Source organism: Bos javanicus, chromosome 8 (genome assembly GCF_032452875.1).
Source record: "Bos javanicus breed banteng chromosome 8, ARS-OSU_banteng_1.0, whole genome shotgun sequence".
In the NCBI taxonomy this organism is placed as follows: Eukaryota; Metazoa; Chordata; class Mammalia; order Artiodactyla; family Bovidae; genus Bos; species Bos javanicus.
Genome location: NC_083875.1, coordinates 101801612 through 101828828, shown reverse-complemented (window position 1 = coordinate 101828828; position 27217 = coordinate 101801612). Strand labels below are relative to the sequence as shown.

General features: G+C 37.3%; 1 protein-coding gene, 1 long non-coding RNA gene and 1 other non-coding gene across 3 annotated transcripts in view; 2 read left to right on the top strand and 1 right to left on the bottom strand.

Moving 5' to 3' along the window:
- Window positions 1–1665: 1665 nt before the first annotated feature.
- The window catches only part of LOC133253159 (uncharacterized), a 101607-nt gene continuing 76055 nt past the window's right edge, over window positions 1666–27217 (bottom strand). The window contains exons 3-4 of the long non-coding RNA XR_009738213.1: window positions 6299–6484; window positions 1666–2672 (exon numbers count right to left, since the gene is read on the bottom strand). This is a non-coding gene — a long non-coding RNA (uncharacterized LOC133253159). The remainder of the gene's footprint in view (window positions 2673–6298; window positions 6485–27217) is intronic.
- TRNAC-ACA (transfer RNA cysteine (anticodon ACA)) lies at window positions 15310–15381 on the top strand. The gene has a single exon. It is a non-coding gene; the product is annotated as a tRNA-Cys (tRNA).
- The window catches only part of SHOC1 (shortage in chiasmata 1), an 82413-nt gene continuing 79946 nt past the window's right edge, over window positions 24751–27217 (top strand). Inside the window, 1 exon segment of the mRNA XM_061426487.1 lies at window positions 24751–24852. Within this exon segment, the coding sequence (XP_061282471.1) occupies window positions 24808–24852 (45 nt within the window). The 5' untranslated portion in view covers window positions 24751–24807.

Here is a 27217-nt window from a genome sequence, read left to right as displayed (position 1 = left end):
GTACCCTTAAGATTCTATCTCCAATTCAGATGTATGGGTTTTTTTCCTCCCACACCAAGCAATTTTCTGACACCAAGATGGGTGTACTACAATTCAATTCAATTCTGAAACTACTCAGAAAGAACATCAGATCTCACAAGCTAAGGGCTCAGTCCCTAAAGACTGCCTCTTACTGCCACCACTTCAGATGCCAATTGCAAGTCCAGGTTGTCACCAGTGCTTCTGACCAACTAGGTGTAGATTGGAGGGAGGGTCCAATGACCTTCTCCTTGGGTTTGATCAGTTTGCTCGATGGACTCAGAGAAGTCACAGCAACATTTACTTACTGGACTACCAGTTTATTTTAAAAGGGTATAACTTAGGAACAGCCAGATAGAAGAATGCATAGGGCAGGATTCGGGGAAAAGGATGCCCTTTTAGAGTGCATTACTTTTTCAGAATCTCCATGTGTTCACCAATGCAAAATCTCTCCAAACTCTATCCTTTGGAGTTTGTATGGAGGCCTCATTACATGGGCATGGTTGATTAAATCAACCAATTGACTTTTGGTGACTGAATTCAATATCCAGTCCCTCTTCTCTCCCAGGAGGCGGTGGGGTAGGGGGAGAGAGGTGGGATGGGTAGGAGAAGGTGGAGTGGGTAGATGGAACTGAAAGTTTCAGTCCTCAAAGCCCATGGTTGGCTCCAATGTGTTTTTTAAAAATTACATCATTAACATAACAAAAGATACTTTTTATCTCTTTGATCACTGGAAATCCCAAGGACTTTAGGATCTCTGTGCCAGGAACCAAGACAAAGATCTCTTACAATAAATTACAATATCACAGCCATATTCCTTTTGGGATATTTTCCAGGGATATTTGTCATATATTTCCTTTTGGAAGAGCTATATTCTTTCCAATTTCCTCTTATCTCAGGCATCATTACATATGTTGGCAATTCAATTAACTTTTTCATTGCATTTTTCAGTACTCTCTCCAGACTTCTTAGACATCTCTAGCTGGTATCACAGATAGTTTCTCTGAGTCTGTATTTGTCAATATTCTCCCTTTTATGTTTATGTTAGAAACAACCTATCATTTGTTACATAAACATAAAAAAGAAGAAATGGCATAACTATAAAGAGAAAAAGTCAAGAAAAAGATGAGAAATAGAAGTAAAAAGAAAATATTCTAAGAAAAAAAGGATTAAGAGACAAAAATATAGGGGGAAAAGATGCAAGAAGAGAAGATGGGCAATAAGAACCTCAATAAAATTTAAGGTTTTATGAAAGTTGCTCTCAAAAGCCAAAGTCAAAGCAGTCTTGAGGAAGAACAAAGCTGGAATTATCACACTTCTGATTTCAAACTATATTACAAACCTTTAATAATCAAAACAGTATAGTACTTGCATGAAAACAGAATCATAGATCAACGGAACAGAATAGAGAGCCCAGAAACGAACCCACATTTATGTGGGCAGTTAATCTATGGCAAGAGAGGCAAGACTATACAACAGAGGAAAGACAACTTCTTCAATAAATGATTTTGGGAGAGGTGGAAAGCTACATGCAAAAGAGTCACTGGACTGTCCTCTCACATCATGGACAAAAATAAATTCAAAATGTATTAAAGACCCTGAAGCCACAAAACTTCTAGATGCAAACAAAGCCAGTAAGCTCTTTGACAGTGGTCTTGGTAATATTTTTTTGGATATGTTTCATCAGGCATGGAAAACAGAGGCAAAATCAAATAAATGGCACTACATCAAACTAAAAAGCTTTTGTGTGGTGAAGGAAACTATCAACAAAGCAAAAAGTCCACACATTTGAAGGGAGATGTTTGCAAGTGTATATCCAAAAGGGGTTAATATCAAAACATGCAAAGAATTTGTACAACTCAACATTGAAACAAACAAGCAAGCCAGTTAAAAAGTGGACAAATATCTGAATAGACATTTTTCCAAAGAAGACATACAGATGGCCAATAGGCACATGAAAAGATGCTCAACATCACTAATCAACAAGGAAATCAAATCAAAACCACAATGAGATATAACCTCACACTTATTAGAATGACTATTATCAAAAAGGCAACAAATAACAAATGGTGGTGAGTGTGTGGAGAAAAAGGAATCCTTCATGCCCTGTTGGCGGGGTTGTAAATTTGTGCAGTCACTACACAATACAGAATGGAGGCTTCTCAAAAAATAAAACTACCATATCATCCACTCTTATTTATCCAAATGAAACAAAACACTAATTCAAAAAGATATATGCACCCATGTTCATTTTAGCATTATTGATAATAACCAAGACATGGAACCAACCAAAGTGTTTATTGATGGATGAGTGGATAAAGAAATGTGGTACATACATGCAATGGAATATTTATTCAGGCATTATATAAGGAAATCTTGCCATCAACAACACCATGTATGGACCTTGAGGGCATTATGCTAAGTGAAATAAGTTAGAGAAAGACAAATGCCATGCAATCTCACATGTAGAATCTAAAAAACAAAACAAACAGAAACTGAACTTATAAAACCAGAGGAACAGGCAACCCACCCCAGTGTTCTTGCCTGGAGAATCCCAGGGACAGGGGAGCCTGGTGGGCTGCTGTCTATGGGGTCGCACAGAGTCGGACACGACTGAAGCGACTCAGCAGCAGCAGCAGCAGCAGAGGCAGGAGCTAGAGGGTGGGCAAAATGGGTTATGTTGGTCAACAGTTACAAAAAATAAGATAAATAAGTCCTGGGGATATAATATACAGCATGTGTACATTGTACATATAATATTGTATTAGCAATACAATGTTCTTGGATAAGCAAGCAATACAAGCATTATATATATAAAATATATTTGAAATATTGTATATTTGAAATGTGCTAAGAGAATAAATCTTAAAAGTTCTTATAATGAAAAAAATTTGTAACTATGTGTGGCAATGGATGTTAACTAGACTTACTTAGGTGATTAGTTTGCAATAAACACAAATATTGAATCACTATGCTATATATTTGAAACTAATACAATATTATATGTCAACTGTTTCTCAACAACAGAAAATTTATACATACACAAACCATAACATCAAGATTTCACTCCTAGATTATTACCCAGAAGAAATGTAAACACAGCCATACAAAGACTAGCACACAAACAAGAATAGCAGCTTTATTCAGAATAGCCAAAAACTAGAAATAACTTAAATGTCCACCAACAGATAAAAACAAATAATGATATATATCTTCATTTTATTTTTATTGAGATGCAATTGACGTATAACATTGTCTAAGTTTATGGTGTACAATATGTTGATTTGATACTTTATATATTACAACATCATTCACATAATAACTACTTCATTTTTCGTTAAGAACATTTAGAATCTAGTCTTTTAGTAACTTTAAAGTATATAATACAGTTTTGACTGTAATCACTATGCTGTATATTAGATATGCAGAATTTATCTCCCAGTTGAATCAGTAGCAAAGAAAAAAGCTACTGAAGTAAATGGTAAGTGAATGAATGCATATTCCAAGAGTGTCCCTACTCTCTGGCTTTTGCCAGCCCTCTCCCTCTCTGCCAGTGTTAACAAAACATATCAGAATGCCTATTATAAAAAAAAGACATTTTTAAATATTCAACATTAGGTTGAATAGATCCAGGATACATGGAGATGACAGTTCCTTATTATTCAATCTCATGAGGCTACACAAGAAACAGTTCACTTTGTTAAGAGTGCCTCTTCAGTACTTTAACTAGGAAAAAATACAGAGAAAAGAATGCAAATAAATGTGTGAGGAAATTTTATGTATTTTTATTTATTCTACTCCACCTCCCCAGTAGCTCAATGGCAAAAAATCTGCTTGCTATATGGGAAACGCAGGAGATGTGGGTTCGATCCCTGGGTCAGGAAGATCCTCTAGAGGAGGGCCTGGCAACGTTCTCTGGTATTCTTGCCTGGAGAATCCCATGGACAGAGGAGCCTGGGGCCACAGACCATAGGGTTGCAAAGAGTTGGACATGACTGAAGTGACTGAGCACAACCTTTCTAACAGAAATTTGAAGAAGCAAGAAAATAAAATCATAAATTAAAAACAGAAGCCTGCTAATTAAGTTACAGCACTTAAGCGAAACATAGTTGCTGCAACTGAAATTTCTCTCAAAACTGTAGACAGCTAAGTACTAAGGGAAAATATTAAGTTAGGTAGCCATTACTAGGAGGTATCATCTATTTTCCTGGCTTGATGTTTCCATGTAGAACTTCAGAATAACACTCCTGGCTTTCTCTTCACCCCTCACTTACCCATGAGAAGAGTGCCTGAATTTAAAACACTTGGGAAATGGGACATGCATGGCTTAGCATCTCCTGGGCTCTACAGAGAAGGTTAACACCACTTTGTTCTCTGGTAAGAAGCTTATATCTTCCAGAGAGGCCTGAAGTTGCCCAGCTTTGCAGGTAATAGGAAAAGGAAGTTTAATTATCAGGTGAAGTATTTGGGAAGTCCAGTTTACACACACATCAAAATCATGTCCTCCAATACAGCTTTAATCTTAATTAGCTAACATTTTAATTTCCAGTGATTCTGTGTTTATTTCTCAGTTGATTCTGCCAGATTTTTAATGTGCAAGTCTTTCAGAAAACAAATAAATTGACTCTATTTCAAGAGCTCATAGTTCGGTGAGAAAGACAAACAAGTTAACTAGTAATTACAAAACAGCTGTGATAAGTGTTGTAATAGAGGTGAATACAGGGTGTTGTAAAAGTATATGGGAGAAGCAGCTTCTTAGCTTCAGGTAGGGAGCAGTCAGAAAAGGAGACCAAGAAGGGACATGAGTTGAGTCTTTAAAAAAGAGTAGGAATTTCCTGGATGGAGAAGAAAATGTTCTAGGCAGAGATGATTGAGCAAAGTAGCAAATTGGGGTAGTTGGAAATGCTTTAATATATTTAAAGATATACTTATTTATCTATAATTCATAAATGACTCATGTTAATGCACTTTACATTAAGACATGTCTCAAAAGGTAACATAAGACTTAAATAAAAATGCAGCAAAGGGTTTAACATAGGGATTGAACCACTGTAGGTATTTTATAAATGGAGTTTTTCATCCTTTATTTATTTACCATTTATTCTATTGTCAACTACAGATTGGCTTTCCTTGAATAAAATCTGTTTGGTTATGGTACATTCAACTTTTAAAATGCTGTTATATTAAGTTTGGTGAAAAGTAAAGTGAAGTTGCTCAGTCATGTCCAACTCTTTGCGACCCCACAGACTGTAGCCTACCATGCTCCTCTGTCCATGAGATTTACCAGGCAAGAGTACTGGAGTGGGTTGCCATTTCCTTCTCCAGGGAATCTTCCCAACACAGGGATTGAACCCAGGGCTCCCACATTGCAGGCAGACACTTTACCTTCTAAGCCACCAGGGAAGCCCTAATTAAGTTTGCCAGTATTTTATTTAGAATTTTTACATTTATTTCATTAGTAAGATTGGACTATAGTTTTTTCCTTTCTTCTGCTATTCCTCACTAATTTGGTTTCTTAGTTACATTAGCCTCATAGAATGAGTTATCAAGTTTTCCACCTTTTTCAATTTTCTGTAAAAAACACTGTCTTAAAAGTTTTCATAGAATCCAGGTTTAAAAGGATTGTGACCTGATGCCTTTTTCAGAGGTAGAACTTTGGTAGTGTTTCTCATTTCTTCAGTTATTAATGAGTTCAATTTCTGCCTCTTCATGTATTTTCATGATATACTTTTCTTAGATAATACCTTATTTTGTCAAAAATTTCTCTTTATGGACAGAGTAAACCTTGAGTAGTCTCACAATTTTAAAGTTTTAGGATGTTCACATTTTTATGTTAATTCCAGGAGTTTTTTTTGTTTGTTTGCATTTTCTGCTATTTTCTCTTTCATCAGTTTTGCAAGATGACTGTTTGATTTGTTAGTTTTTAACGGACTGAGACTTCCCTGATGGCTCAGTGGTAAAGAATTTGTTCGATCCCTGAGTGGGGAAGATCCCATGGAGGAGGAAATAGCAACTCACTCCAGGATTCTTGCCTGGAGAATCCCATGGACAGAGGACTTTGGTGGACTACAGTCCAAAGGGTCACAAAGAGTTGGACACGACTGAGCACGAGCATGCATGTAATGGACCAGCTATTGATTTTTAATCTATTTTACTTGATCTTTCAGAAGCATTAGACATACATTTTCTGTTTCATCACTTAGCTCTAAATGACACAAAAATTCTTAAAAAAGAAACTCTGGGAGAGATGAGTGGCCAATATGGTGCACCCTGAGCTTACCTCCTCTCAGTGGCATGTGAAAGTTACAACTGCAGTTTCCCTGGTGGCTCAGTGGTGAAGAATCTGCCTGCAATCCAGGAGATGTAGGTTCAATCCCTGGGTCAGGAAGATCCCCTGGAGAAGGAAATGGCAACCCACTCCAGTATTCTTGCCAGGAAAATTCCATGGACTGAGGAGCCTGGAGGGCTACAGGGGTCACAAGAGTCAGACACGACTTAGTGAGTAAACCACCACCACAGAGCAATTATTGACGAGAAAGATCAGAAAGCTAGCAGAAAAGATCTACAACTAAAGATATAAAGAAGAAACCATAATGAGATGGGTGGGAGGGGTGGAGACAGAGTCAAGATCTATATCCACAGACAGGAAGATAATAACAACGGCAGAGGTTCCCCCAAAGGGACAGGGGTCCAAGCCCCACATTGAACTCCCCAGGCTGCGGGTTCTATACCAGGAAGGCAAGCCCCCAGAACATCTGGTTTTGCAGGCCAGTTGGGCTTTCTTTTGGGAGAGCCAGAGGGCTGTGGAAAATAGAGTCTCCACTCTTAAAGGACACACACAAAATCTCATAAGCTCTGGGATCCAGGGCAGAGGAGTAATCTGAAAGAAGCCTGGATTAGACCCATGTGCTGACCATGGTGAAGCAACTGGAGCTCACCATGGGGATATAGACTCTTGCAACAGCCATTTTAGGGAGCTTGTTCTACCACAAAGGCACTGGTGCTGGCAAGCACCATTTTAGAATCCTTTGTCTGGCTTCTTAGGGCTGACACCTGGCTCAGCCTACCAGCCTGTCAGTATGTATGGGACAACTTAGGCCATGCAACTAACACAGCCCCACCTACCAGGAGGCTGGCTGGCTTAAGACTTCCTGAACTCACAGTCTCCCCAGTACCTAGTCCCATCCACCAAAGGACCCAGGACACAGCCCCACATACCAGCGCACAGGCACTAGCCCCAGGGCCATAGGGCCCTGCAACTGGAGATCCTTAACCTAGCATCACCCAAGACAGCGACAGCACTAGCCCCAAAACCTGGCCTCATGAGGGCCAGAACAAATGGATAAATTCCTTGGAATGTACAATCTCCCAGGACTAAGCCAGAAAAAAATAGAAATATGAACTGACCAATTACCAGTAATGAAACTGAATCAGTAATCAAAAACCCCCAACAAACAAACGTCTAGGACCAGACAGATTAAGAGGAACTAACACAGTATTGTAGGTCAATTACACTTCAAAAATGAACAAATAAACAATCACATACAAAAAGAGAACAAATTTGTGTTTACCAGTGAGCAGCAGGGGGCAGGTGGAAAGAGAAATGGATGAAGGCGATCAAAAGACACCATCTTTTGTATGTAAGATGATTAAGTTCTAGGGATATAACATACAACATGATAAATATATTAACACTGGTGTGTGTTATATACGAACATTGTTAAGGAGTAAATCCTAAGAGTGCTCATCATAAGGAAAAATATCTTTTTCTATTTAATTTTATGTTTATATGAGATGATGGATATTCACTAAAGTTATTGCGATAATAGTTTCTTGATGTATGTAAGTCAAATCATTATGATATACAACTTAAAGTTTAAAAAGAGAGAGAGAAAGAAAAAGGGAGAGAGGAAGAGGAAGGAAGAAAAATGACAGTAATTTACAGGAAAGCAGGGCCCTCTGGAGGCTAAAATTTCAGTGTAGTGTTTTATTGAGATTGTTCTCTATAATCAAAACTAATAAAGTAGAAACCAAAGGAAGATAATAGGGAAAAAAGATCTCATTTGTGATAACAATGTATAAAGCACTAATTTAGTATGTAACATGAAATGCATACAGTATATAAACACATAAAATACTAGGCAGTACTTAGATGGTACTTACTGTGTGCTATGTACTGTTTTAAGCACTTTTAATATATTAACCCATTTCATCTTCATAATAACCCTAGGAGGCACTATTATTATTGTCTCCATATTACAGGAGGGAAAAATGCGGCAAAGGTGAATAGGTTACGTGATTAGTTAATGGGACAGCTAAGTTTGGTACCCAGGCCATCTGACTCCTGCATCCGTACTCTAGAGCACTATGCTTTACTAAAGGGTGCGTGCATACAAATACACAGAAATTGGAGAGTCGTAAAAGTACTGGGAGAAATAAGAGAAAACTTGAATAAATGAGAAACCATATCAGGGTTTCTGATTTTGAAGATTCTGTTTTAAAATATGTAATTCCCCAAACTAATCTATAAGTTTTTATTCTATCTCAATCACAAGCCCAGTTTTTTTTAAAATGTGGGATCTTGACAAAATATTTCATATGCTCATTTTTAAGAATAAACCTTAGAGTATCCATGAATATTTCTTTTAAAGAAGAGTAGTAAATGAGATTGCCAGCCAGAAACTAAAACTTTAATAATTAAGACAATATAAATAAATAAATAAAAACAGCTCAGGAGTAAACCATCAATAGAACAAATGGCAAATGTAGAAAGTCTATATATTTATACATATATAAGAACTTGGCATATGGGAGTATATAATTTAAAATCAGAAAGGAAGATGAATAAATAACTCACTAAACTATATAAGAAAAACATTAAATTAGTGCTTAACTGCTCAGTCCTGTCCGACTCTTTGCGAACCCATGGACTGTAGCCCACCAGGGGATTTCCCAGGCAAGAATACTGTAGTGGGTTGCCATTTCCTTCTCCAGGGGAACTTACCAGAGATTCTAAATGTAAAGGATGACATGATTAAAACAGTAGAAGAAAACACACTTGAATCTTTGGAATGGAGATTACCTTTCTAAACATGACCCTAAAACCAGAAACAGAAAGAAAATGATAAATTAGGCTACATAAAAATGAAAAGCAAAAACTGAAAAATTATTCTCCCAGTTTCTTCCTACCTGCTGATTTTAAATAACATTTAAAAATTTGTTTGTTAAAGGTGTGTGGCACTGGTGTTTCTGAGAGGATGACACAGACTTCAACATAATGTTACCTAAGATATTTTATCAGAATGGGAGGGTTTGTTTTCCTTCTGCCTAAATGAACAATAAATACCATGTATGGGGATGATTGACATCCTGAAGTGCTCTTATTCCTGGTGGCCAATAAATCTTTCATGATTCTCAAACTGAAAGAATATGTTCTTAATAGACACTTACTCATTCATTCAGCACATATTTAATAACTACTCAGACCAACATACAGTGCTAGACTATATGGGGGGAACCAAACTCAGAAGCCATTGGTAGTGTAATAAAAAGAACACTTAACTGGAGACATAACTCTTGGGCTAGTGCTTAGGACAGTTTTGTCCTTTTGATCTCTCCGATCCTCTGTTCCCTTATCTTTTGTAAAGTAAAATCAAAACTTGGAGAACTACTATGCAGATTAGAGTCAAACAAACAAACATTTATTGATGTTCTTAGCATATATAATACAGTTTCTGTGAAATTCTACACAAAACTATATTGCTATCATAACAAGTTCCCTGCTCTAGTGGACATAAGAGTAAGGTGGGGGACGGGGGGGGGAGGTGGGAAATAGCATATATATGATTAGTAATAGCAAAATTTGAAAGTGAGGAAAGCTCTACCAGGGAGAAAAAAAGAAAGGATCAGAGAAGATTAGGTAATTAATCTGGGAAGCTTGAGCTGGACTTGAAAGGTGGGTGGGTATTTGGGCCTTTATAGTTGTATGAGAAGGATTACATAGACAGAGGCTAGGATATGAGTAAAAGCAAATAGAGGAAAGAAAAGCAATGAGAATATGAAGAAGACAACAGTACTTTAACAAGAGTATGGGACAGACGAAGGTCAGCAGTGACTGGAAAAAGTGTGGAGTCAGATCACACAGAATCCTGAAGGCTGAACTAAGGAGTTCGGACGTGATTCCTTAGGGAAGGAAAAGTTCAGTAAAACGTATAATTTTGACAAAATGCTGCCATGGATTTGAATCCTGGCCCTGTGTTCCCTAGCTATATAATTCTGACATCACCTAACTTCTCTAAGAGGCTTCCTGGGTGCCTCAGCAGTAAAGAATCTGCCTGCCAATGCAGGAGACGTGGGTTCAATCCCTGGGTCAGAAAGATCCCCTGGATATGGCAATATCCACTCCAGTATTCTTGCCTGAAAAATCCCATGGACAGAGGAGCCTGATGGGGTATAATCCAAAGGGTCACAAACAGTCGGACATGACTTAGTGCCTAAACAACAAACAAATCTTTCTAAGCCTCAGTTTTTCATCTGTATGATGGAGATACTACTAACTTAAGTCAAGTTCCAAGCACAGCATCCTGTAAATTAAAGATGATTGATATGGCATAGTCATAATGTATAAGCACTGGCTGACTACTGAAGGGCTCTGATGGAAATCGTAGACATAATCTAAATTCTAAAGCACTGTGCAGCCTAGATCAGAGGCTAGGAGAACAGTCAGGAGAAAACTACTGCAGTCTAGGAGTCCTAGGGGATACAGAAAAGTTGAAAAGAAGATCGAAATCAGTTTCAGAGAATATCTTAGGATAGAATATAATTAGGCAGATTTTGGACACAGAATGAAAATACAGTATGGCTGATAGAATGAAGATGTACATGACAGGAAATAAGCTACAAACTAAATTCTGGAGGAGGTGAGTGGGGATGAGAAAAAGAATCCAAGGGGAATAGTATTCTTTGCCTGATTTCTTATCTGTCTTTATTCCGTGATACAGAATGCATTTTTGTATGTAGCATTATTTGGGGAATAAGGTAGGGCATAAATATTGAATGAAAACAGTCTTAAAAGAGAAATATTTGTCCATAGAAAGAAGAGAATAAGAAAATGCCAAATGAGGCTACAAAGACATTTTGAGACAAAAAGACAAAAGTGAAGGAACGCAGCTTCTAATTCAAGAAGAATGTGACATCATCTGCAAGGAACGCAGTAGGTTTTATATATATGACTATAAAAGTGTAGAAATAGTTTAGTTAGTTTAGATCAAGATTTCTCAATCTGGGCACTATTGATATTTTGGACTGGATAATTTATTCTCTTTTAGGGAAGTGTGGGACTTAATTTTCCTTTTTAGAATATTTAGCAGCATCTTGGCCCCTACCTATTAGATGGCTGTGGCACACTTTCCCCACGTTGGGACAACCACAAATGTCTCCAGACATGCTTAAATGCCCCCTGGGAGACAAAAATACCTCTGGTCTAGGTGTTGTTGGAATATGATTAGGGGCCTAAAGATATGGACAGTGTCTTGTTTGAGGCTATTTCTCACATCTAGAACATTGCTGGCACATATTGACTCTCTAGATAGATAGGTAGGTAGATAGATACATAGATAGAAAGAAAATGATAGGAAATAGTAACTGATAATTGGCATTGAAAGACTAGATGAAGTTGCATAGCATATATTTATACTGGAACCAATGAGATTATTTTGTAGTTTTCTTATTTTTTCCTCAAATCATGGAGAGACCAAGTACAGAACAGGTGAGACAGAAGCCAAAAGAGGAAATTATTTAAAGGAGAAGCTGGTCAAATAGTGTTAGTTGTTTTTGCTTCCAGCTATTTTTCTTTTTGTTATTCCTATAAAAGGTAATACAAGTTTATTAAATGCCCATTAACTTTGTACATACTGAGCACAAAGTAGGTGTTAAAAAATTTATTTGTTAAGTTAATTTATATCCTAAAGCACAAGACTGGGTCTAAAGTTAAAATATGAAGTGGTGTGAAAGTGAAGTTGAGGAATAGGATAGAGATAGGTTAAAAAAGTAGACTTTAACTACATCTCTTGTTACTAAAAAACAAAAGAAAACCTCATTGAAATAACTGATACAAAAATTTATTATTTGCTAGTTCTGGATGGTGGGAATATCTATGAATATTAGATATTCAAATAAATAGAAAAATAAGGAAAATAAAATATGAAATGGTGAGAATTGCTGTTTATAAAATCTTTTGACTTATGGGAAAAGCTTACCTTCAGTTTTCCATAAAATTATTTTTCCTACATGTGGAAATGTAACTATTAATGTAATATCCTTTTTATCAAATTTAGTTAAATGCCCTATCTTCTCTATTTTTAAAATATACAGTATAAACACAATCAAGGATACCCCAAACAACATTCAGTTCAGTTCAGTTCACTAAGTCGTGTCCAACTCTTTGCAACCCCATTGACTGCAGCACAAAAGGCTTCCCTGTCCATCACCAATTCTCAGAGGTTGCTCAAATTCATGTCCATCGAGTTGGTGATGCCATACAACCATCTCATCCTGTCGTCTCCTTCTCCACCCGCCTTCAATTTTTCCCAGTAACAGGGTCTTTTCCAATGAGTCAGTTCTTTGCATGAGGTGGCCAAAGTATTGGACTTACAGCTTTAGCATCAGTCCTTCCAATGAATATTCAGGACTGATTTCCTTTAGGATAGACTGCTTGGATCTCCTTGCAGTCCAAGGGACTCTCAAGAGTCTTCTCCAACACCACAGTTCAAAAGCATCAATTCTTCAGCACTCAGCCTGCTTTATAGTCCAACTCTCACATCCATACGTGACCACTTTAAGACTTCTTTTGGAGAGAATAAGAGAAGCAATGGTTTTCCCACCTTTTATAAGGATGACACTACCATAGATATCTGTGACATTTCTTGTAACTAATTATAGCTTGAATTTGCAAATTTAGCCCTTAGGAAGTTATTTATTTTATAAGTTGGTTCATTTTTCATTAGGTACATAGTAATACTGTGATGGCTTTTGTGGTTCAAACAGCTAGATTTCCACAGTTGTGGTTAATCTGGTGAAATATCTAAATGTTATCTAATCAATTTTTATTTGTTAAAATAATACAGCATTATCTCCTTTTTATATTCCCATACCTCTCAGGACATTAATTTTCTCAGGGAATAACTAATTATCGATGTGAATGTCTTATTTTCCCTGCCACGTTGATAGAGTAGCATCATTTGCTCTCTCCAACTAGCATGGTTCCTCCACATAATATGTGCTTCAAAATAGATGATGGACAAATCTGTGACTGAACAATTACACCTCACTGGGTGGAAGTCAGAAGACTTGTGTTCTGGACCTACCTGTGTAATTTTGGGCAAATTTTAAACTCACTGGACCATAAGATACTGTAACTAAGTAGAACCTTTCGAGGCTTTCCCAGGCAGATTTCTCCCCCATATCCTCTCTGAAGTACTTAGATAACAGTAGCTGATGCACATTTCCTGAGCTGTTGTATAGATGCTAAAATCACCCCCAAATGGAAGAAATTAATTACTTGATGATCATAAGCATGTAGCCCCCAACCTACTGGTGCCTAAGAATCAATAATGTTAACCCATGTGACATCACCCTGTTACCATCAACCAATCAGAGAACTGTGCACAAGCTGATCACATACCTTGGGATGTCCCTTCCTCACCTTGCCTTTTTAAATGCCTTGCTGAAACCCCTGGGGGCAGGGGGAGGCGGGAGGAGTTCTGGCTTTTTTGAGCACTAGCTGTCCTGAACAACTTGCTTGGCCACCCTGCAATAAATGCTGCACTTTTCTTCACCACAACCTGGTGTCCGTAGATAGGCTTTACTGCACTAAGGCAAGTAAGTAAGGATCCAAGTTTGGTTTGGTAACAATATGAAAGGTGTTAGGGTAAACGTTACCCAGGCTTATGTTAAAGTATAGAGTTAGCTTTTTCATTTTCCCCAAGGAAAAGGACAACAGCATAACTGTTTACACCCGCCTGTGTCTCCTTTGGAGGGTATGGAGTCAAGTATAAGCATGGATAAAGTTTTCACCTTGGCCAGAAACACAGCTTTTGTGAATTTTCAGTGTGTGAAAGAGCCAGGGAGCTTGTGTGATATGAGACAGCTCATACTTAGAAAAACGTTCAGAAGTTGGATATGTGGAACAGAAAAATACTAAGAGTGTCTCCAGAGACAAATGTTGCAAATATAAGCTACAATAACATTTGGCTTCTTTATGTGAAAACAGAGTAAACTACATGAATATGAAAGGTTAGATTTCTCTTCCATACTTGTGAAAATCTCTTTACATGCCGATACTACCGCAGCTCTCTTCTAGCACTATTACTAGTTTAATTAGATGACATATGTTGTGCTAAAATGTTTGGACTCAATCTATTTATGTGAAGTAGTTCCTTGCTGATCAAAAGATAGTATGTGAGGCTACACCCATAAATTTGCAAATGCAAGACAATAAGCTACTTATGCAACACATTTATGCAATGTTAATTCATTCCGTATATCCAGATTTTCTCCATGATCAGTTTCAGACTAATCTGCAATTCTGTTTCAAGATGATTATCTGCCATAGTCATACCATGCTCACTTTGGCTGGTGTGTGTGTAGCTGTAATATTTCATACACATTAGTGCTCTTACAAAAACATAGAAAACCTAAAAATGAATAACAAACAAAATCTTGATAGCTATTATTTCAAAATAACCTAGTGCCAGATTTTAACTGAATTAAATATTCATTTCAGACCTTACTCCAGATGGAGCACTGTACTAGTTACAAAGTATATAATTAAGACAAGGTCCATGGTCTATCATCTCAAGAAGCCTGTGGTCTGTTGGGGAAGCAGACACAAAACAAATTTAATGCAAAGCATGAAAATTTCCTAAAGCGGGATGTTGACGACAACTCTAAGTGTGGAAAAGGTAACAACCAGTTCCAAGATTGTGCTTCCCTTTTGGCTCAGTGGTAAAGAATCCTCCTGCCAGTTCAGGAGATGCAGGTTCGATCCCTGGGTTGGGAAAATACCCTGGAGAAAAAAATGGCAACCCACTCTAGTATTCTTGCCTGGGAGATTCCATGGACAGAGGAACCTGGCAGGCTACAGTCCATGGGTTCACAAAAGAGACAGACATGACTCAGTGACTTTAGTCATAGCAATTCCAATATTATCAATGGGAGGTGGAAACATCTAAACTGAACCTTATAGAATAAATAGGGTTCAATGTGTGATTAGAAAACAAGATAAAACAGACTTCCCTGGTGGCTCAGAAGGTAAAGCGTCTGCCTACAATGCGGAAGACCCAGGTTCAATCCCTGGGTAGGGAAGATCCTCTAGAGAAGGAAATGGCAACCCACTCCAGTACTCTTGCCTGGAAAATCCCATGGATGGAGGAGCATGGTAGGCTACAGTCCATGGGGTCACAAAGAGTTGGATACAACTGAGCGACTTCACTTTGCTTTGCTTCAACCTGTGATTAGAAAACAAAATAAAACAGCAGGAACAATGACTTGGGAGCGGGAGGATGTGCGGGATGTTCAGAGAATGGCAAGTGGTTCGAGGTTCCAATGTAAATGGGGTTGAGTGAATAGCTGTTCCATGTTAAGGATTTCAGATTTTACCATTTCACGCCAGTCAGAATGGCTGTGATCCAAAAGTCTACAAGCAATAAATGCTGGAGAGGGTGTGGAGAAAAGAGAACTCTCTTACACTGTTGGTGGGAATGCAAACTAGTACAGCCACTATGGAGAACAGTGTGGAGATTCCTTAAAAAACTGGAAATAGAACTGCCTTATGATCCAGCAATCCCACTGCTGGGCATACACACTGAGGAAACCAGAAGGGAAAGAGACACGTGTACCCCAATGTTCATCGCAGCACTGTTTATAATAGCCAGGACATGGAAGCAACCTAGATGTCCATCAGCAGATGAATGGATAAGAAAGCTGTGGTACATATACACAATGGAGTATTACTCAGCCATTAAAAAGAATACATTTGAATCAGTTCTAATGAGGTGGATGAAACTGGAGCCTATTATACAGAGTGAAGTAAGCCAGAAAGAAAAACACCAATACAGTATACTAACGCATATGTATGGAATTTAGAAAGATGGTAACAATAACCCTGTATACGAGACAGCAAAAGAGACACTGATGTATAGAACAGTCTTTTGGACTCTGTGGGAGAGGGAGAGGGTGGGAAGATTTGGGAGAATGGCATTGAAATATGTATAATATCATATATGAAACGAGTCACCAGTCCAGGTTCGATGCACGATACTGGATGCTTGGGGCTGGTGCACTGGGACGACCCAGAGGGATGGTATGGGGAGGGAGGAGGGAGGAGGGTTCAGGATGGGGAACACATGTATACCTGTGGCGGATTCATTTCGATATATGGCAAAACCAATACAATATTGTAAAGTTAAAAAATAAAATAAAATTTAAAAAAAATAAAAGAAAGATGAAAGAGTATATAACAGAATTATATTCTCAGTAAGTTGTTTTAGAAACATCATCCTGGCAACAGTGTACAGAATTATCCGAAGAGATGAAAAGTAACTTCAGACAAGGATTTGTGAGCTTATTAAAGATTTTTTCCTTAGTTTTTGCCTTTTCAGTGCTTCCATACTGGGCCTGGCATATAAAGTATGTTCTGAAAAACATTAAACATTATTGCTATGGCCTCAACAGCACAGCATGACTGCAACAATGAAGCTTAACATCATCACAGGAGATTTCCACAGAAGTGTGGAATTAATCTAGATAGAAGGGGAGTTCCCCCGCCTTCCTTTATAGCTTATCAACTTAGTTTATATTCAAGTGTGTCTAAGCATTTATTTCCACCTAGATTCAAAATAGTAGTGGTGCAAATAATGGTGAATTAAAACTTAGAGGGAAAACTAATTTTCCTAAGATTCTCTTATATGCATAATTTTAGAAATGATGCAGAAACATTAACAACTGAGATAAAATATAGATGATTCAGATGTGGTAAAATCCAATGTAGATATAAAAGAAAACTTCTATAAATTTCCCAAAGATAAGCAGGGAGAGAATCCTTGCAAAACATATAGCAGACCAAGAACAAATATTCCTTCTAAAGAATGTATGGCCTAGCTAAAAGTCTGGATTCTGAACCAGACTACCTGGGTTTGCAATTCTGTCTCATACTTTTTAGCTTAACACTACTCATTAATAAATTAATTAGATACTTAAGTTCTCAGTGTCCCAGTTTTCTTATCTGTAAATTGGAGTTTGTAATATGGTATCTAGTTTATAAAGAGTGGCAAATTGTTTATAATAGTGTTTGTCACACAGTGAGTGCTCAATAAAAGTTAGCTATTTTTAAATAATTATTAATGTGGCAGAGACTACTATGTATGTCCCCAAATTTGTTCTCTCCTTATTTTAATAAAAAAATCTCCAAGTTGTGACTGTGCAGATGACAGTCCAGAGTAAAACCTGAATTTTCTAACCTTTATTACAGATAGGACTTACCACGTGACTAGGGCATGGTCAATGAGGTGTAAACAGAGATGTCACATGGCAGCTTATGGAAATCTTCCTGAAGAGACAGCTAGATATGTACCAGATTCTCAAACAGAATGAAATTGATAAGGGTCAGTGAGAATACAGGGCAACAGGAACTTTCAAATGCTACTGGTCGGAACATAAATTGGTACAATCATTTTGAAAAGCAGTTTGGCATTATTTAATAAAAATGAAGATATACACATTTCTCAATAATCAAGAAATTCATTCCTAAATTTATATCCTAGAGAAAGGTATATATGTACTAAGATAAACATACAAGGATGTTGATAGCAGCATTATTTGTAATTTCCCAAAACTAACAATCCAAAGGTCCATCAATAGTAGAATGGATAAACAAGTGAGGTATATTTATATGATGGTAGTAATTCAACAATGAAATTGAATTAATATATATACATACAACAACACCCACTGAATAGAAGAAGCAAGAACCAAGCTAACACAAACAGTAAGATTTGAAAAATAGGCAAAACTGGATCATTTAGAAGTATGTACTTGGGTGAAACTCTAAAGAAAAGCAAGGCAATGATTATCATAAAGTCAGGATTATAGTAATCTCTAGATCTAGGAGGATGTTTCCTGTAGGGAGAATTGTGATTAGAAAAGAAAACAGAGAGCTCCTGAAATTCTTGTAATGCTCTGTTTCTGAGTGGAGTTTGCATGGCTGTTTCTTTAAAATAATTTTTAAACTATACATTGTCTTATGGACTTTTCTACATAAACAATATTTCACGATTTGAATTACAGATTATATAAGGAAACATTGTGCCCTTCGTCTCTCCTCTTTTTCATTCCTTCCTCAATCTTGCTGCCTGAAAAGGCAGATATTGTCACCTGAGACCAGGAAAACAAGGGTCACAACCTAGGAAGTTCAGTGTAATGAGCTGGAAGGTAAGTCCCTGAAGACTTTGTGGGAACAGCTGCCATATCAGTTTTGAAACTTTTGCTTCTATATTTCATTTACATGAAAGAGAAGTAAGTTTTATATTATTTTGGAATTTTCTGTTTTTTACTTAGCTAGATTTGATATTAACTAATATACCTATATTATAGATCTTATAAAAGACAACCTACTCAATAGAAAAATGGCTTGAACCTACTGCATGACACAAGGAACTCTACTCAACGCTTTGTGATGATCTAAATGGGAAGGAAATCCAAAAAAGGGGGGAGATATATATACGTATATACCTATAGTTGTTGTTGAAGCTGAAACTCCAATACTTTGGCCATCTGATGTGAAGAGCTGACTTCATTGGAAAAGACCCTGATGCTGGGAAAGACTGAGGGCAGGAGGAGAAGGGGACAACAGAGGATGAGATGGTTGGATGGCATCACCGACTCAATGGACATGGGTTTGGGTGGACTTGGGAGTTGGTGATGCACAGGGAGGCCTGGTGTGCTGCAGTTCACGGGTTGCAAGGAGTGAGACACGACTGAGCGACTGAACTGAACAGTTGATTCACTTTGCTGTACAGCAGAAACTAACACAACACTGTACAACAACTATACTCCAATGAAAATGAACTTTTAAAGTTGCCAGATCACATACACACACATAATACTTAGGCAATTAGTTCCTGGAAGAAGAAATCCAAAAGGTTTCATAAACTTCTAAAAAGTACTTAATCTCAGCAGCAATCAGAGAAATGCAAATTAAACAAGATAGTATTTTTCATGCATCAGATCAGCAAATATATTTGAAAGGGAAAGTCACTCAGTTGTGTCCAACTCTTTGTGACCCCATGGACTATACAGTCCATGGAATTCTCCAGGCCAGAATAATGGAGTGGGTAGCATTTCCCTTCTCCAGGGGATCTTCCCAACCCAGGGATCAAACCCAGGTCTCCTGCATTGCCGGAGATTGTTTACCAGCTGAGCCACAAGGGAAGCCCAAGAATACTAGAGTGGGTAGCCTATCCCTTCTCCAGTGGATCTTCCCCACCCAGGAATTGAACGGGGGTCTCATGCATTTCAGGTTAATTCTTTACCAACTGAGTCACAAGGGAAGCCCAAGAATACTAGAATGGGTAGCCTATCCCTTCTCCAGTGGATCTTCCCCACGCAGGAACTGATCGGGGGTCTCCTGCATTGCAGGTTAATTCTTTACCAACTGAGCTATGAGGGAAGTCCAGCAAATATATTTAAAGAGCAATATATTCATTTCTGTTGCATATTTAGGAAAATGGTTTCTCTCAGGCACTGCTAACAAAATGCCACAAATTTTTGTAAAGTAAATTGGCAACATCTATTAAGTTTGAAATGCTGTCATTATGTGAGTCAGAAAAATAATACAAATCTATACCATAGAAATAGCAGTAATAATATTCAATATCATATGTCCAAGAATTCTTACTGCAGCATTATTTTCAAGGTAAAAAACTGGAAACAATCTGTTAAAATCCATTAGTAGTAGAATGTTTGGATAAATTATGGTACAGCCTTCCTATGAAATACGTGACTATTTAAAAATGAGTTGAATCTGTTTATCTTGATCTGGAAGGTTGTTCAAGATGTATTGCTTAAGAAGGAAAATAAGTTACCCATTTTTATATAATTGGCCAACCTATTTTGTGTATGCATGTCTGTATAAATTGGTATGAACATGCAGGAAAGTGTGAAAAGATACACCCCAGATGTTAACATCATCTACCTGGGAGTTGGGGGTGGTAATAAAGACTACTTTTTCTGTATCAATCTTTGGATAGTTTTACTGGCTACACTGAGTATAATTATGTGTTACTTTTGTAATTTTTGAAAAATTACTCAAATTAAAATTGGTTCTAATAAAAGGTATATAGCCAAGAATGCAAATAATTAATGTATCTCCATGCCAGATGAACATCTTCAACCTGATTCTTGTTAAAGATTAAAACATAACACTGTAGCAAACTGCACCAACCTGTACAAAATAGAATGAAGGCAACTTAATGTGGCTTAATCACTCACCTTTCATTAGTATTTCAATAATAACTTTAAAAGAACCCATGTGTTAGGAAAATAAATAAATGTAAGTGCTTGCAATCTTCTGGGAAGGAATCTAATGCCAAGCTATGTCACAGGAAGGAACTCAGAAGTTAAGAAACAGAGAGAAAGTGACAAGTCTTCTTCCTCTGGGGTGGGTCTAGAAACTTCTAAGAGTCTGTTGGTGAAAAGGTGGCTGCTAATCAAGGTATAACTATGCATGCTCAGTCGCTTCAGTTGTGTCAGACTCTGTGCAACTGTAGCCCGCCAGGCTTCTCTGTCCATGGGGTTCTCCAGGCAAGAATGCTGGAGTGGGTTGCCATGCTCTCCTCCAGGGGATCTTGCAGACCCAGGGATCGAATCCGTGGTGTCTCCTGCATCGGAGGAGGATTCTTTACCACTGAGCCACCCGGGAATCAAGGCATACACTTTGCGTTTCCCAATTATAACTCATCATCTTCCTGCCCTTCCCCGAATGTTCTTCGTCCATTGAGGCACGACCAACACCTAGTCAGGCATGTTTAAAGTCATGTTTGCCTCCTCCCATTTGCTTTCCTCTTTCCCTGAATGTGGTTGCTAAATCCTCTCAGTCTGCCCTCTGGGACGCTTCTGCCGTCGTCCTCATCAGGCCCTGCCACCTCAGGAGCAGCCACACCAAAGAATCACAGACTTTGGTCGTCGCAACTTTTCACACAGGCTCCATCGGGGTTCCCGCCACCATCTTCACTGTCACCGTTCAGCGTGTGTGGAGAAAGTCTGCTCACCCGTGAGGACCTCTGCGTTAACCATGTCCCTGCTTCGGCCCTCACCTTGTGAGGCCAGGACTGCAGAAGGCCCCGCTGCCCGAGGGACAGGATGACAGGACGAAGTAGGGCGTGGCCTGGCTTGGCTAGCCAATGGAAGCACTGAGTCCAAGGTCAGAGGTCACGTGTCCAGTGGGCGGGAATTTTCTCTTGCGAAGACGGGTAGTAGGCAATTTCCTGAGAAGCTGGAGAGAGGCGTTACGCAAGGTATTCTTGAGCTGAGGGGAAGACAAGAGCTGGATGGGGCTAGTGTATGGCAGCTCTCTGGAAAACAGATCTGTGAGGTCCGGCTCACGTGGCCCTGTGGGTATAAGACCCCAGAACAAGAGTCCACTGAACCTGACTGGGCGAGAACAGAGGATGAGAATGGAACAGAAAGGCCAATAGGATTTCTAGCCCTAATTAGGCTGAGTAAATTAAACAACTTGAGAATATACGTGAACCTTACCTCCTCTACCATTTGACATGGTGAAAGTGTGGTCTTTGTGCAAGGAAGTAAGGGGAGAAGTCTCCCGATGCCTGAGGCTGTGGGAGATTACTCAGCAGTGTGTGATCTTAAGTAGTCTTGAGAATAATATTCCACTGTATATTTGTACACTATAAATATATAGTTGTTACTTGTCAATTCTGCTCAGTAAAGCTGGGTGGAAAAAATGTTGAAAAACCTAACTTCTCTAACATTGTGCGTAAGACCCTGACCTAATGATTTGCATGTATTTTCATTTTGGCCCAGTGACAGGAGGAAGCATTTTCATTTTGGCCTCTTGACAGGAGGAAGGACAGGAGAGATAAAATTTTTAGAAACAGGTAAGGAAAACTACTTCAGTAATTACTGCAATTCAAACTCTGAGTTTTTAAAATACTTTCTCTCTAACCATGATTTGCTTGTTTTCCCCCTTGTCTTGGATTTTAGAAGTAAGCCAGTTTCTCTCTCCCTATCCACCCACCACTATGAGATGGATACAGATATCTGTAATGCAGTAAAACACAGTTGATAGATGAAAGAAATTTTATAAATGTAATTGGCAAAGGTTTTTTTAATTACTATGTGTCTAGCATGGACTTAAATGGTTAGCTTCAATACAAAAGTAATTATTATTTAAGGTAGTTGATAGGAGTGATGAATTTGAAGTTGATGGAATATAGGCTTCCTAAGAAAGGAACATTTAAGAAAAATGCCGACAATAACTTGAATGGATAAATTAGGTAGAATTGTGATTCTTAACTTTTTCTGGTATCAGGCATAATCAGATAATTTTTTCTGAAAGTGCAGTATCAGGAAGTATAAATTCTAGAATCCATATTTGCTTCAGCTATCAGTGATACAGTGTATGGAAAAGGTACAAAAGTACAATGGTTGGAAATATTTCCAGAGAAGTAATCACCAGTTAGAAGATGCTATGTTGGCATTGTTTAGCTAAGTGCGAGAGAGGGCCCTGACACTCTGTATTCCTCACATTTGTTGATATCAGGATCTAACAATATTTAAAATATTCAGATAGCTTATGGGGTTTGTTTTCATTGGAGCACTTACTCTAATATCCAAAATGTCTTCTGACTCATTAGTGAAATGAAATGATTTTACTCTCTGTTAAGAAGTGTGCTCTTAGGTTTTTAACCCAGTAGTTAAGTAGTTAAGGATGTTCACTTGATAATAACTGAAAATAGGAATAGTTTATAACCAATTAATATAGATGAGTCCTGGTGAGCACTTTTACCATTTGGAAATAGGTAAACCTCAGACAAATTGATAATGATAATTTATTATATTGATAATATAATTATAATTATATAATTTATTATATTAAATTAATAATTTTATATTGATAAAAAGATATCAAACAGAATGATAATGAAACCAAGGCAAGACCATTTGAATTAAAATATATGTTTCATTCACTGAAAGCTTATTGACAAAATACTAGTGTATGAAAACTAGTTTATATCTCAATTCCCTACAATATTTTAAATGATTGATCAAAATGCTAAGAACTTTCTGATAAACTGGACTATGTCTTAGAGTAAACTTTCTAAGCTCTAATTCTTCTGATTCTTGAAACTTCTTGGACTTATTCAGCTTTCAAAAGTTTACTTATTGGGACTATCTAGGACTAATGGATGTACTATTACTATTACTATTATGTATCAATTCAGTTCAGTCGCTCGGTTGTGTCCAACTCTTTGTGGCCCCATGGACTGTAGCATGCCAGGTTTCTCTGTCCATTACCAACTCCCAGAGCTTGCTCAAACTCATGTCCATCGAGTCAGTGATGCCATCCAACCATCTCATCCTCTGTCATCCCCTTCTCCTCCCGCCTTCAATCTTTCCCAGTATCAGGGTCTTTTCAAATGAGTCAGTTTTTCACATCAGGTGGCCAAAGTATTGGAGCTTCAGCATCAGTCCTTCCAATGAATATTCAAGAGTGATTTCCTTTTTTTACAATTGACTGGTGTATCCATCCCGAACTATTAGATAGTTTAATAGTTTAACTATTAACTGGTTTATCCATTCTAAGCTATTAAATAGTTTATCCATCCTAAACTATTATGTATATGATGGATAAACAACAAGGTCTTACTATATAGAACAGAGCACTATATTCAATATCCTGGGATAAACCATACTGGAAAAGAAAAGAAAAAAATTTTACTTCATTAGGTGAATTTTTTGATTTACTAATAATGACCCAATGACCTAAAAATAATATACTATAGTTGCTTTATTCCATATGAACTAACTAAAAGGGAACTTAACTTAAGGCTTTTTATTTTCTTGGGACTTCCCTGGTGGTTCAGATGGTAAAGCATCTGCCTACAATGCGGGAGACCTGGGGTCGATCCCTGGGTCGGGAAGATCCCCTGAAAAAGGAAATGGCAACCCACTCCAGTATTCTTGCCTGGAAAATCCCATGGATGAGATGAGAGCCTGGTAGGCTACAGTCCATGGGGTCACAAAGAGTTGGACACAACTGAATGATTTCACTTTATATTTTCTTAGAGAGTGGAATTTTCCAAATTCTGCTCCACTGCTTCAGCACAGTTTTGCCCTTGGTTCACTTAAGAAATATGATTATCATGAGAAAACCACTCTATTAGTCTTGTGAACCTCAGCCTCTTTTGCAACAAAATGATGGTATTAAATATATTTCAATCCACCAACTAGGATTGTATGGATAAAATAATATGAAAAATATATGAATAATTTTATACCAATGTATATATTATTTTCATATTAGATTTAAATCATAGTAATGTTATTTTCATAGTTAAATTTTTATCATTCAAAGCCTTTTTAAAAAATGAATGAGCCAATGTTTTGTGACTAAGAATGGTTTTCTGCTCCTAGCTTTGCTATTCTACCAAATATTTATTTTTAATTTTTATATTTCCAGATGTGAAATTTCTACTGCTTCCAAAGAAAGAAGATATGTTTCCAGCATTCAAATATTGTGCAATAGATTATTTGAATGAGGTAGAGTGTTATTAGATCATGACCTGATTACTAAGAATTATGATATGAAAGTGTTATCTACATGCACTATATATTATGATCACTTTTTAGTAGCCCTTAGAGTAATCCTTAGTCTTACTTTGAAATGCACTAAAAACTACTTTCCAGTTTTAATATACCTTAAAAAAACTATTTGGGGAGGAAATTGTTGCCAATTTAATGTGAAATTGAGGCTGTCAATGGGAAAAAAGTGGAAACTGTTAGCAAGTTTGGGCTGCTTTTATGGATGACCTTGAGTGATTTTTCTCAGCAGGAATGGGGAAAAAACAATTCAAGTTATCTCTATGATGAAATGACTGTAACAGTATTTATTAGTCCCTTACTATTTTGATTAATTACATCATTTGATCACTTACTCTTTTGATGGATTATGTCATTTTGATGATCATAACTACTCCATGAGGAAGATACTATTATTACACAGGTTTTACAGTTTTACAGGTTAGAAAAATGATGTCTAGAGAAGTTAAATACCTTGTACAAAGCTAAAATTCAAACCAGGTACATTGTTAAGAAACTAATTAGAATAATTGTCACACACCAGTTCATAGGTCTTACCATCTTATTATTCCATCATAACAGGGAGGCAAATGTATCATTGCAAGGGAGGCATATGTACCACATATGTGGTAGGGAATCAGAGGTCATTGTTACACAGATATATTTATGAATGTATTATCCACTTGAAAAATTAGTCTATACTCAAACTTCCTCAGACTTTTATCCTTGCCCATGATATCTTAGTTTCCCACTGGTGTACCACACCCCCATGATACAGTACAAATATACTAATCAATGGCAAATCTTGCAAAAGATACAGGGTTTTGTAAAGTTCGTGAAAACAGTGTTGAAGAATCACTCAAATAACAGGTAAAGCTATTATCAGATGAAAATATGACAAAATTAGATCAGATAACAGGTAAGACAAAGAGAAAGGTTTGAATATCCAAGGAGTCAGAGATGCCTTGGGAAATTTTAATTAAATCCTCAAATATTTTCTAGAAATATCTTCTTTATGATCACAGGTGAAGTAATGACTAGTATCACGCATATCATCGTATAATGCAGTTTTGAGGGAAATTATCACAAAGTAGTTATAAGCTAAATACAAACAAAATTTAATTAAAATAAATTTTAATTTTTATGACTTTATTTTGTTTTTTAGGTAATATTCCATTTGACTATGAACCTTTGACTTTTGACTATGAAACTTTTGTCCTCATTTTTTATGAATTACTTAACTCATCTTTTCTTTATACTATTTATTCTTAGATAATGAGGGCCTCTTATTTAATATGTTATTAAGCCTTCAGCAAACATAAAACTCTTGGGAAATAATGAAAGAAACTATCATTTGTCCAAATACATAGATAATGAATTCTGTGACAGGTTGGGAGTCACTGAGGAAATTTGCTTAAGATGAGCCTTGAAAGGTGAATAGAATTTTGACAGCTAGAGAAGAGTAGCAGGGCATTTTTCAGAGGCATCTTGTTGATGAGGAAGTGACCACTAAATGTTAAGAGGGTAGTGATTGCTCTATTTAAAGACTACACTTAGTATTAAAGAGTAGTGGGAAATAAAGCTGGAAAGTAAAGGCAGAACCAAGCGCAGAGAATTTTTATTTACATGCTTACTTAACTGATTTAACATCCTTTTAAATTTTAATTATTAGATTTTTTAAAATTTAGTAACATGTTTGCTGGATGTCACAAGTGAAACAGTGCAAAGATGTAGAAAACAAAAGATAGCCATATTATATTAAAAGTGAAACACAGCACTTTGCTAAATGGTGTATAAATGATATGATCCCATTTTTTTTAATCAAACACACATAGACAATTTAGCCTAATCTAGAAAATGAAGTATGTAGGAAAATATACCAGACTTATTGATATCACTAGGGACCATGCGGAGAAGGCAATGGCACCCCACTCCAGTACTCTTGCCTGGAAAATCCCATGGACAGAGGAGCCTGGTAGGCTGCAGTCCAAGGGGTCGCTAAGAGTCGGACACGACTGAGTGACTTCACTTTCACTTTTCACTTTCATGCATTGGAGAAGGAAATGGCAACCCACTCCAGTGTTCTTGCCTGGAGAATCCCAGGGATAGGGGAGCCTGGTGGGCTGCCGTCTATGGGGTCGCACAGAGTCGGACACGACTGAAGTGACTTAGCAGCAGCAGCAGCAGCAGGGACCATGACTTTTTCAGTTATGTGGTTATGTGTTAGATATTTTATAGTGAACATGTATTACCTTTAAATGAAAATAATATAAATTTGAAACAATAGAGAATTTTAATATTCTGGAATATGACAGATAAATATTTT